Source organism: Suricata suricatta, chromosome 9 (assembly GCF_006229205.1).
Source record: "Suricata suricatta isolate VVHF042 chromosome 9, meerkat_22Aug2017_6uvM2_HiC, whole genome shotgun sequence".
NCBI lineage: Eukaryota > Metazoa > Chordata > Mammalia > Carnivora > Herpestidae > Suricata > Suricata suricatta.
In genome coordinates this window covers 112,876,135-112,889,226 of record NC_043708.1, presented here as the reverse complement: position 1 = coordinate 112,889,226, position 13,092 = coordinate 112,876,135, and the positions used below count along the sequence as shown (strand labels likewise).

The following is a 13,092-nucleotide window of genomic DNA, read 5'->3' as shown; positions in this document are numbered from 1 at the left end:
AGGAGCATAATGTACACAACTAGAAGGCTTAGTCCTGCTCCACTACCCTGGGAGCACTGGGTCCAGCACTGGGGGCCATACTACATTGAGGACACTGATGCATCAGAAAGTCCTCAAGAAAGTGACTTGTGTGGTACAAGTATCTGGAAACAGTGTCATCTGAGGAACATCTGATGAAATTGGGAAATTTATGTTGGAATTGGAGGCCATAAAGGTTATTTTCAAACTGAAGAGGTATTATATTGTTATTTAAAAATTTTTAAAATGTTTTATTTATTTTTGATACAGAGAGAGACCAAGTATGAGAGGGGGAGGGGCAGAGAGAGAAGAAGACACAGAACCGGAAGCAGGCTCCAGGCCCTGAGCTAGCTGTCAGCACAGAGCCTGACGTGGGGCTCGAACCCACAAATGTGAGATCTGACCCGAGCCGAAGTCGGAGGCTTAACTGACTGAGCCACCCAGGCGCCCCTTATATTGTTATTTTTGGCCCCAGAGAAGAGACATTGTCTGAAAGCAGATAAACTTACAGAAATTCTTCTGACAATTAGAACACCCCAAAGTTAAATGGGATGTTGATGAGGTATTTCTGAATTCTTCCTTATTCTGGAGTAAGTGGAGGATCACATCCATGTAAGTGGCAGAGGGCACTCAAACCTCAGCTGGGCATGGAACACAATGAGATTCTGTTCAATCCTAGGATGTTACACCAGCTGTAAATCTACTTTGAAAATTATACTGTGTGCACACACACCCTATAGCTGGTTTAATGCAGTTCTAATTTGGAGCCCAACTGAAGGGAATGAGGATGACTTAGTGAAGGTGAGAGAGCAAGAGAAAACTGAAGGTGAGAAAGATGTATGTATAAGCATTATAAGACATCTGGGCATTCAGTTAGAGAGGAGAAAAAATAGACGGACAATTAAAGAGTAAGATTATTGGGAGGGGTGAGGCTGGCTGATACTTGGGAGGATTTCCAAGGTCCCTGATGCCAAGTTTCAGTTGGACTCACAGAGGAACTTCTGAGAAGGAAACCTTTCTGAGAAGAGAAGTGGGAGATGATGAGAGAGGCTGGAGAAAGAGGAAGACCAAGGGGACACCAGTGGGAATGGGAGGAAGAAGGTGAGGCCACTGAGAAGAAACTGGGCTCTAGCACAGATCTGAATGGAGGCCCAGGAAAGTGAAGATAGAGAGGTGATGGGCTCAGGACAGTCTGGGGGACAAGTAAAGATGGAGGGAAAGGAAGGCAGCAAGAAGCCCAAGAGGTGAGAACGTGAGTGGCCCTGACAAGGTCCTGACAACAGAACACAGTTCTGGATCCTGGAGCTGTAGGCCAGGGCTGCTGTCCAGAAACGCCTCTTGGATGGGACATTTCTAACCTCCTAACTTCAGTTTTCTCGTTCACTGCAAGCAGCAAAGGGCCCCGTGCTGATTTTGGCTAGTTTTGCCGTTGTTTTTTGGCTTCTCCTATCTCCAGAAGTTGGCAGTTAGGCTGAAGGCTCTGCCAGAGGCTCTGCTGTGTTGCCAGGGGAAGGCAATTGCTTCTGCTGGTAGGGAACGGGGAGGAAAAGACGGTCATATCAGGGCTGCCTGACGCCCGCAGTGCCCTGCTAATTGATCTTTCCTGCTTCATTCTCATGCCTCTAATCCATTCTTCACAGAGTAAACAGATGCCTTTTTAAATTTTTTAAGTAATCAGATCATGTCACTCTCTGCTGAAAATCCTCAAATGGCTTCCCATCACATGTAGAATAAAACCCACACTTCTATGCTCTCTGTCCTCGTCTCCAGGCCCTTACTTCTCTGGCTTCATCTAACACTTTGTTTCTTGTTCATCACATTCCAGTATACTACTGTTTCTGTTTCTAGAACATACCCACCTCAAAGGTTTGGGTGTCATCAACTTACCATTCGTCTCCACTAGAATATTCTTCCCTTGGATCCTTATAGGGCTGGCTCCTTAGCTTCAGTGTCATGTCCTCAGAGGGGGCTTTCCCTGAGCACTCCATTTCCAGAAGCCCCCGACTAAGCCACGGCATTATATTACCCTATTTTCTCATACTGCTATCACTAGCTAATATGATCGAATTTATTTCTTGATTTGTTGTCTTTTTCTCCCGTTAGATTGTAAGTTCCATAAGGATAGGCATTTTGTTCACTACCACCTCCCTAATACCTGGACAATGTCTGGTATATATCAAGTGCTCAATAACTTGTAATGAATAAAGATCTGTCAAAGCAATGGATGGAAGTGAGGAAGAATTCGTCTCATTCCTTGCCAAGGAATGAGGGCTCTGGATGTCTCCCTCTTACCTTAGAGGAGGAAGTGGGCAGCCCTTCTTCCTATGGTAAGTGCAGGTGCAGGAAATGGGGCCCTGGCACAGGCTAATGATACACACTGGTATTTACTAATTTTGCCAGTCAAAAGCTATTTCCTGAGTTTTTATTTTGTTTCTAAACTGTGCTAGATGCCAGAGGGGACTGTTAAGTCATTTAGTCTCTTAAGGAAATCTTTGTAGTTGAAGACATAAAACAAATACACAGGACAAGAGAATGAATGAACGAAGCAGACAAATACCAAGTAAGATGGATAAATAGTAGGTTCCATCTCCTATTTCTGAGGTAAGCATTCTTTCGATTATATCAGATTGGACTGAATTGGATTCTGGGAGACAGAAGCAAAAGATCACTAAGGTTTAGGTTTTAGGTTTTAAATCTGTTCTGATCAGATAACAAGAATCATGAACAGAATAAGGTAGTGAGGAGAAACAGCCAACTTTGGGTGAAAGCTGATGAGGCTAAGGATCTGACCTATAAAGAGAAGTTCTTGGTAGAAACCACCAGTAGGAATTCCAAGAGGAAATGTCCATCAGGGCCTTGTCGTGAATAGGATTTGTACCTTAATTTCACTTGCTTTTGCCTTGATTTACTTTTTCCTACCCATTTTCTTTTGTTCTCCTTTTTTTCTCCATAAAAAACCCCATGTATACCATGATTCCTCTCAAATCTTTTTGGAAAAATGTAATAATATAATAAGTATATATTACAAACAGCACCTCAGGCAAGAGGTTGTGGTGACAGATGTGTTAGTCCCTATTTTCCCCTGACTCGTCTGACCCTGTGAGGGAAGAAGTATCAAATTCACTCTTACAATGTGAGGAAACACGCTTTAAGAGGCTAGAGTCTGCTGCCACCCCAGAGCTAGGAGAGCAGGAGCTGCACCCACGCTTTTCTGAGTTCCAAACTCGTGCTCCTCAACACAATGGTGCACAACAGCTTTCTTGAGATCCTGCCCTCCAAAGTCCTATTGCCAGTGGGAGTCCAATGGCAGGTGCATCCTGGACATATTCTGCTGCTCTGAGCCTCGTGAGCCAATACAGGTACTGACAGTGTGCCCTCATCATACCCTATCCTCTCTGGGAGAGTAAGGCAGTGAAAGCTGCTCTTAAACTTTAGTCCTGGGGCCATGGCCCAGATGGCTCCCTTTCTCTGGCATGGCACCTAGCACATAGTGGACACACAAGTTGAACTGTGTGGTCATTATTCTGTCTCTGTAAGTCAATTAAGGCTTTATTACTAGGTGGGATGGATCTTTTCTGAAATCTCTCACCTAGCAATAACCCAGTTGTGAATACAGAAACAGCCCAGAAGTTCCTGCTCTTATATTCCTCTCATACTCTGGATCTGAAGCATATGATAGTCACTCTTCCTCATCCTCTATTGGCTGCTGTGCTCCGTTGGACAGTGTGAGCAGGACTGCTGGAATGTAACTCACAAGAAGCACTTAGCCTGGGACACATCAAAGGTGCTCAACAAATGTAACTTCCTGAGTCCTATTATATGTACTTTATTCCCTATTTCCCAGTCCCAGGAAGTCTTCTGTCTAAGGACAGTGGCTAATGACCACCAAAGGTTTAAAAGTTAACAGAGGTGATGTCAAGAGACAGGTTGACAGTACCAAATATAAGACTGTGGAGAGAACAGAAGACACATGAGAACAGGATGCTGGAAACACATTTTTCTACAGGGTGGGCTGGAATGTTGCAGATAGTGTTTTTCAAACCATGGCAATATTTCTGGTCTTATATTTCTGGGACCTTCATATTCTCCATTAAGAGGTGAAGTCTATTTCTCCCACCTCTGAAGCAGGGGAGGGGGGTTTTGTGAAGGCCTTGATGAATAGAATACAGTGGAAGTAGGCTGCATGACTTCTGTGGGTAGCTCATGAAAGACGATATGGTTTCTACCTGGTTCTTTGTCAAGATGCTCCTCCTGCGGACCGGCCACCATTCTGTGAAGAAGCCCAGACTGGCCTATGCAGAGTGACAGCTGGAAGGCGCCTCAGCTAGCAGCCACGTGACCCACAGGTGTGTGTGAATAAGCACTCAAGATGATTTCAACTTCTAGCATTCAAGTCTTTTGACTGAGGCTGAGATATTGTGGAACAAAGATAAGCCATTCTCTCTGTATCCTGACAACGTTCCTGACATACAGAGTCTGCGAAACTATAGATGGTTGGCTTTTTAAAGATTTTATTTTTTTTATGTAATCTCTATCCCCAGTGTGTGGCCTGAACTCACCACTCTGAGATCAAGAGCTGCATGCTCAGGGGTGCCTGGGTTGCTGTCAGTTAAGTGTCTGACTCTTAAAACAATTTTTTTTTTTTACTATTTATACATTTTTGTGGGGCTAGGGGAGAGGCAGAGAGAGAGGGAGACACAGAATCTGAAGCAGGCTCCAGGCTCTGAGTTGTCAGCACAGAAACTGATGCGGGGCTTGAACCCAGGAATGGCAAGATCCTGACCTGAGCGGAAGCAGGATACTTAAATGACCGAGCCACCCAGGCGCCCCAAGCATCTGACTCTTGATCTCAGGGTCATGATCTCAACCCCTGCACTGGACTTCAGCTGGGCATGAAGCCCACTTAAAAAAAAAAAAAAAGAGTTGCCTGCTCTACTGACTGAACCAGCCAGGCGCCCCAATAAATGGTTATTTTACACCACTAAGTTTTGGGGAAATTTGTTATACAGGCATAGTAACTGGAACAAGGAGAAGAAAAGCAAAGGGAAATATGTGGAAGGGTGAGGTTAGGGAAGTTCAGGAAGAAGAGTAGGGTCAGAATAGTCTGTATGTTGCCAAGGAACAACATTAGGACTAGTTCTAATCGTTAGCAGTAAGGTGACAGGTTAGACATTGATATAAGAAGAGACTTTTTAAAGCATTAAAACTTATCAATGGCAGAATAGATTCCCTTAGTAAGTAATGAGTTCCCTGACAAAAGAGATATTCAAATACAGAATGGATGAGGTTATTGGAGAGACTCCCACATGGATAGAAGACCGGATTAAGGAAACTTTAAAGTTCCTTCCAGTCAACAAAATGGTACAACAGATGAGATCTGGGGTACAGAGGAGACAGAGGTGATGGCCCCTGGAGTCTGATGATATTGTACATGAGGAGAGTGATGGTGGGAAGATTAAAAAAATTCTTTTCCATTCCTTCTGCCTCTTGCCCAGATGACTGTTAATGGTCCCTCCCACTTTCTGCCTCCTCTCTAATACATTCTTCATCAGGTATTCCTGATACCTGATAATGCTCCCAAAATATGGTTCTTAGCATGTCACTTCCCTGGTCAAAGGCTTTTCATGACACCACTGCCACCACATCTTAGCAAATCATTTTATATAGTTTATGCAGTCTTTTTACATTTAATACCTTAGTTGAATTTCATAACAACCTGGGAGGCACTAAAATCACCACCACATACATCCTAAAATCCAGCTCAAGTAAGTACTCTATTGGTTCTTCATATCTTTCTGCATGATGTCTTTGCAGAAAGATATTTATCTACCTTTCTCTCAACTCTAAATGTTCTAATGCTTTCATTCAAGGTCCAGATTAGATTTTATTTGCTCTAGGGAACAGGTAATTCCTACAGCTAAGATTGATCTCTCCCTCCTCTTAACTCCATCAGTGATGGTGTAATGACAGCAGGCAAAGTTTATTAAGCATTTACTATGTGCCAGGCAGTGTGCTAAGTGCTTTTCAGAGTTATCTTCTATCCTCTGTACCACTCTGCCTTGTACCGTGGGTCTCTGTATGTGCATCTTCTTTCCCTACTAACCGACAAGGTCCTTGAGGACACAATTGATAATCTGAGTCATTTCTGCTTTCTCCTAAGCTTAGCACAGGGCCTGGCACTGAGCAAGTGCTACATAAATATTTGTTTAATGCGCGAGTGAATAATTCAGGCAGGCAGAGTTAAAGTTTACCTTTGCCTGAACAAATGGTTTTCAAGCACCCTTAAACACTTGAGAAGCACTCATTTATATCCACATAATTAATGAGCTAAATTATAAATCATTCTTATCTTTTTTGACACAGGTTTCCAGGGACCTTGGCTAGAAAGAACCCATTTGTTAGTATAGTTTCTGGATATGAAAATTAATACCATGAATGTATATAACAACAAACTCCTTTTTGTGTAAATATATTGTAGAATTCAGAATAGTCTTCTTCAACCAATCAGAATTAGCTAGGCTTTAACAGCTGCTCTTCTTGCTCTGTGCAGTCATAAGGACTGTCAGCTCTCGCTGTGAACCCACTGCTTCTTGGCCTTCTTACTACAATGCCTAGTATACTTATGGAGTCAATGATTGCTGATTAAGTGAAAGGCCTGTGTTGGTTGCAGTTCATAATCACTCCTGTGATAATCATTACTGTTCTGCTCCTATTAGCAACTTCAGGGGGCCTCAGTGAGTCTCAGCCATTAGGGCACTTGAGATGCTGCCCTGAGTTTTGAATACTATCTTTTTCTCTTTACTCCTTAAAGGACCAAGAATGTGAAAGTGATTAACAGTAAAGGCCAATGAAATAAACATTTCTGAAAGTCCTATTACAGACTGTTGAGTTTCATTTAAGTCATTAAGAATTATAACCTGTGAAAAGTCCTTGGGTTAAAATTCTGGAGTAATCCTAACATAACATCAATCCTTTCACCAGAAGATCACAATTTCAATTTTTACTTAAATGCAAGTTCAAAACCAAGACTGGTACAAAAATCAAATCAGACTTTTCTCCCCCAAGCTGAAGCAGAGATTAAGAACATAAACTTTGACACCCAAATTGTCTTTCAGAAGACCTAGGTAAAAATTAGCAGATTAAGGGCACAATAGGAGAGCAGTGCAAAGGCAGCCGGGCTGTAATCACCGTCACAAAGGCTGGGCCACCAGCAGACTGCAGTGTTTACTTAAAGCCCTGGGCTAATCAGCCACTTAATTATCTCAGGGCTCGCCAGCTCACAAGAAGCGATTTTTGAAGGCTCTCTGGCTCCTCTTTGTCTTTTTATTCCTGATGGTCATAAAAGAGCTTTGACAACAATCCTTCTTCAACTTCTGGCTCTGGCTGGCTTGTCCTGATAGCCAAAACAGGCATTATGTGAATTACTCCACTGTAACAACAGCCACACTACCTTTGTCCCCAGACACAGCTGTGACCTTGCAGAGAGAAACTCTGACACATATAACAAAGTGCTTCCCACAGGTCATTGTAGTTTATAGTTTAGAAACAGAATTTCCATGAAGAGATGGGCAGTAGTATGAAATGGTCTGTAAATATTAGAGGCCAACTAATCTGGAGAGGTAGAAAACACTCCGTCTTCCTGTGGCTTAGTGGTGGTCAGGAGACGCTGAAGGCTGAAGGACAAGGAAGAACTGCACTTAAGGATCAATCTTCCATCATTCACAGAAGCAGCTGATACTGATACTGCTAAGAACTTCCCGGTAAGTTAAACCAGGAAACCACCTGGACCCTTTCCCCTAGAATAATCTGCTTGTATAGCAAGGCCTACTAATAGAAACTGAAGCTGGAGAAGGAAATTATAGTGGGAAAATGGATTAAGAATTCTTAAATACCACCAAGAGTTAATTAGTGATTTATGTTAAATACAGAAAAACATTTATACATATATACAAAGACTTTGGTCAACTTGAATGATCCTTAGGCACGCCTAGGAACAAATGTATTTCTTCTTTGGAAAACTGCTTATATTTCCTAATTTGGAGACTACCATCCATCACTCAAAGGTTTCAAGTCAGAAACCCCAGGAGCCATTTTGGGTTCCTCCCTTCCTTTTACCTCCCACCAAGCTCTATGCCATCTCTCTCACATACATTTGGTCTCCTCTTAATGCGTTTGCTTCTATTTCCACTGTCCCCACAGGCCCTCAACATTTCCCACTTGGCTCATGCAAGTCCTCTAGACTCATTCCTTTCCAGTCATTGGTACACTTTTCAGGAATGATCATTCTGTAACAGAAATCTGATCCTGTTGCTCTCAAACTCTAGTGGTTTTCTACAGCTCTAATGTAGCACATCAAGCTCTTGTCTCCCTTTCAGCCTCCTAGGAGCTAGTATCTATGGAGCTCGTTTAAATTTTAAAAAAAAGTTTTGGGGCACCTGGGTGGCTTAGTTGGTTAAGCATCTGACTTTGGTCATGATCTCACAGTTCGTGGGTTCAAGCCCCACGTCAGGCTCTGTGCTGATGGCTAAGAGCCTAGAGCCTGCTTCTGATTCTGTGTCTCCCTCTCTCTGCCCCTCCCCTGCTTGAGCTCTCTCTCTCTCTCAAAAATAAAATAAACATTAAAAAATATATGAAATAAAATAAACATTAAAATAAAATAAAATAAAAGCTTCTGTTTAAAACTTTTTTAAAATTTATTTTTGAGAGACAGAATGTACTCAGGGGAGGGGCAGAGAGAGAGGGAGACACAGAATTCAAAGCAGGCTCCTGGCTCTGAGCTGTCAGCACAGTGCCCGATGTGTGGCTTGAACCCACAAACTGCAAGATCATGACCTGCGCCGAGCCTGACATGGGGCTCGAACTGATCAAGAGATCGCGTGAGCAGACTGAGAGATCATGTGAGATGAAGTAGGACGCTTAACAGACTGAGCCGCCCAGGTGCCCCTGGGTGCAAATAGTTTATTTGGGAGGAAGCAAAGGAGAGAAAGAGGGAAGGGAGAAAGCCAATCAAGGATGTGTCTGTCAGTGATAGGTTACCGCTGGGGCCCCTCTTACAGCCTGTACAGAACACACCTCAGGACCGGCTCAGTGAGGATTAGCAGAGCTGGAATATACTCCACCCATTTATTTTTGGACGGTCGGTCACTCCTGGAGGTATTAGCTCCTCTGTACTGATGGCTACGTGGCCAGAGAATATCCTCAGGCAGAGAAATACAAGAAGCTATCGGCAGTGACCTCCAGGTGGGCCAAAGACACCAGTACTATGTTACATCACAGAGTGCACATATTATGCCTCTTTTCTCTGTTGCATTCTTCCCCTCCACTTGCCTTCCTTCATTCTTTAAGATTTAGTCCATTGAAACCTTTCTTGATCTCCTGTGGGAGTGCTTTACTTCCTTCTCTGTAAACATTCTCTTACAGTGCAGCTATTAGTTTACAGATCTGCCCCCACACCAGGTTCTGGGATCCCTGTGGGCAGGGTCTTGGGTACTTGTCTTGGCGTCTGGGACAGGGCAGATGCTCAATCTCTATGGGAAAGGACATGACTGTGTGTGTTAAAGGGAAGGGGATCCTACTTTCCATACATGTAATTGAGAAAATCTTCAAAGAACTGAAATATATACTCCTACATTTTGAATAATACAAAGTCAAGTGTGTAGGTGAAAGTGCTGAGGTAGGAATCTTATATCCTAATTCAAGTCTGTTTGGCTCAGTTCCTTTCCCTATAAAAGTGAGTGGCTGTGACTGATCTCTAAGCTTCTTTCAGGCTCCAGAGATTTCAAGTGACTAAATCTGTGTGTAAGTGAAAGCCAAAGCCCACAAACTACACAATAACCACAGATGGAAGTGCTTATGTGTATGATATTCATCTGGACTCAAGGAAAGAATACAGGTGACAAAGCCTTGAGATGCTGGCAGGTTTATAATGCTGTGTACACAAAAGAACCAGTGTCGCAAAGGGGTCTCCTGGGGGAGAGGACACCTCCCAGGGAGGGCACGGGAGCTAGCCCGGCGGCGGGCTGCCCTCCACGCTGGCAGGCGCCAGTGCCCTAGGTGGAGTCCTCGTTCCGCGGCCGGCCTGTCTGCAGTGTGGTGCCATCTGATCATATTTAGGTCAGAGACTCACAGATCGCCACCTCCTAAGTTCTCATTTAATCTCTGGAACAGGTTTTGTCTGCATTTCTAGAAGGGAACAGACTAACTGAATACAGGTTATGCTTGGCTTCCCTGACAATCAGGTAGTCTTAATCTTCCTAGAAATGCGATGGGGTTAAGAGAGGTAACAGTAAAGGAAGAATAGGTGGGTGTTGGGGTTCTACATGTAACAGATTAAAAATTGTTGAAGGGGTTCATTTTATATATATATATATATATATATATATATATATATATATATATTTCTTTTTTTAGAGAGAGAATGAGAGCATGCATGTGAGAGGGGAAGAGGAACAGATGGAGAGGGAGAGAGAGAATCTTGCTGGGCATGGAGCCAGATGCGGGCTCCATCCCATGACTGTGAGATCATGATCTGAGCTGAAATCAAGAGTCATATACTTAATTGACTGAGCTGGCCAGGTGCCCTGAGGAGATTCATTTTAGAAAGCAAATTTTCTGTTTTAGAATATTCTGAACGTAGTCATTGGCATTCTGTGTACATTGAAAATGGGTGGATATTTCTTCAAGTGCCCAGACTTTACAAGGCACATAAGTTTTTAAAGCTTATTTATTTTGAGAGAGAAAGAGAGGTTGAGAGAGAGAGAGCAAGAGTGGGGGGGGTGGGGCAGAGAGCAAATCTCAAGCAGGTTCCATGCTGTCAGCATAGAGACCCACATGGGGCTCGATCTCATGAACCATGAGATCATGACCTGAGCCAAAATCAAGAGTCAGCCACTTAACCAACTGAGCACCCCAGACGTTTCAAATTTTTAATTTAAATTTTAGTTTTAATTTTCTTCTTGACCAATAATAAAACAAAAACATATAAAATTTCCCCTAACAAATCAATGGCTTAAAAAATGAGGCAGAATATTTTACAGAATAAAAAAAGGCAGGAGATATAACAACTAATGTCACCTGAAATTTGGATTCTGATTCCAATAAACTTATGGTAGAAAGATGTTTTGAGATAGTGAGGAAAAGTTAACACGGACCAGTTATATTACAAAATTATTATTTATTATGTTAGGTGTGATAATGGCATGGCATTTATGTTGAAGACCTCAGAGATACATGCTGAATTATTTTGGGTGAAATGTCCCGATACCTGAAATTTGTTATTACATGCTAGAATGTAATGCTAGCATAACCCCTTTCCTGCCAAACAAAAAACCAACAAGACAAAACAAACAACCCAGGGTGTGAGTGGGAGGATAAAATAAGATTGGGAAAAATGAAAATATTGATAATAGAGCTAGGCAATGGCTATCACTAGAGTTCATTATTGTACTCTCTCCTTTTGGGTATAAATAAAAAGAGCTACAGTAAAAAAAATTGTATGCAGTGCTGTTTAGAATTTAATTGTAAGAAAATTATTTTACTAATCATTTTTTTGTTTGTAATTTGAGAGAGAGAGAGAGAGAGAGAGCGAGTGCGCATGCAAGCACACACATGTGAGTGGGGAAGAGGGGCAGAGGGAGAGAGAGAATCCCAAGCAGGCTCCAGCTTAGCCTGGGGCTTGATTCAGCGGGGCTCGATCCCACAACCCTGGGATCACAACCTGAGTCAAAATTGAGAGTTGAACCCTCAACTGACTAAACCACCCAGGTGCCCCTACTGAACATTCTTAATATGCCTGAAGGCTACATCAGATTCCTAACAGAAACACTCATTATTGCAAATGATTCTTAATTGGTGGGAGGGGAGAGAAAAGACCACCACAGGGGTTTATTCTGCACCCCTCTAGAGAATTATTGCTTTTGCAGACAGTCCACAGGATGGGGTGAGGGGTATAAAGAGCCAACCAGGCCAGCAGCTGTCCCTGACACATTGGCTATAATCGTGCCCATAGTGTAGAGGCTACTTTTAGGCAACCAGCTTGAGCAATGGAAACCTGAGTAAGGAAGAAGGGCCCACGGTGGGCAACCCCTAGCTGAATACAAACAGGCCCAATAGGTGACCCTCCTCAGAATATCCATAAACCCTAGCTGACCAATGGGATATTTACACCCAGACTCTGGACACAGGTACCACAAAAGGAAAACTCTGTACGTTCCCATACCTCCTCACCTTCCCCCTTACCACTGCCTGCTGGCAGACAGTCTCTCCTTTGCTGTCCTGCCTACTGCTTCCTTGCAGTGTTTTCAATAAAATTCTATCTCTTCTGTTTTGCCTCAGGTGAGTTCTGGAAGGCCTCCACCAAAAGGGGTCTCCCCACACATAGGTCATCATGTAACTTTCTGGAGCTATTGTTTTTGGATGGCTCCCTTCCCTTATTCATGAAGGTATCTTGGTGAAAGAGACAAAAGGGGAAAATAAATCAACCCAGGAGGCTGTAAATACAAGCATGTGAACACAGTCGTGGACACTGTGAGGCTGTGCTGTTTGTGCTGAGGGCCTGGCTTGATCCGGTGTAGGCTTTGTTACTGACTCGCTGACCCAAGGAGAATCACTTAATTCCTCTGGATTTCAGTGGAAGAGGAATGGATGACCCCTAAGATCTCTTCCAGCAATGGCAGTTAAGTTTATGACACCAAAAAGCCCAACAGACTCTGACAGGAGCAGGTAGCCAGGGAAAAGCAAGAAATACGACGCTACGCTCAGTATGGGAAACCAAGAGAGACAAAGGGAGGGCAAAGATGAAAACAGGCCAAGACGACCACTGGTATCCCTATAAAATGACGCCAAGATGGGCAAAACTTGAGACATTTCCAAAGGTGAGTACAGACTGGTATCAAGTAGAAGCCTTACCTTCTGGTGACAGCAAAGCACAGTGTGCAGATTCCATACAAGAGCCCTGCAGCATGCTGCAGAAATGTGGCCATCTTGGGGTTCTCGTCCACTGGGCCTTGCACCGAGAGGAAGCAGCCATGAAGCTTGTTGATCAGACCTATGTTCACCACGTAGCTGGATGTAGGG

At 43.4% G+C, this 13,092-nt stretch overlaps 1 protein-coding gene across 3 annotated transcripts in view; it reads right to left on the bottom strand.

Moving 5' to 3' along the window:
* Positions 1-13,092, bottom strand: part of SCAPER (S-phase cyclin A associated protein in the ER) — a 515,685-nt gene that overhangs the window by 41,562 nt on the left and 461,031 nt on the right. For all 3 annotated transcript variants that reach the window (XM_029951067.1, XM_029951068.1, XM_029951069.1), the window contains one exon: positions 12,925-13,080. In XM_029951067.1, the coding sequence (XP_029806927.1) occupies positions 12,925-13,080 (156 nt within the window). The remainder of the gene's footprint in view (positions 1-12,924; positions 13,081-13,092) is intronic.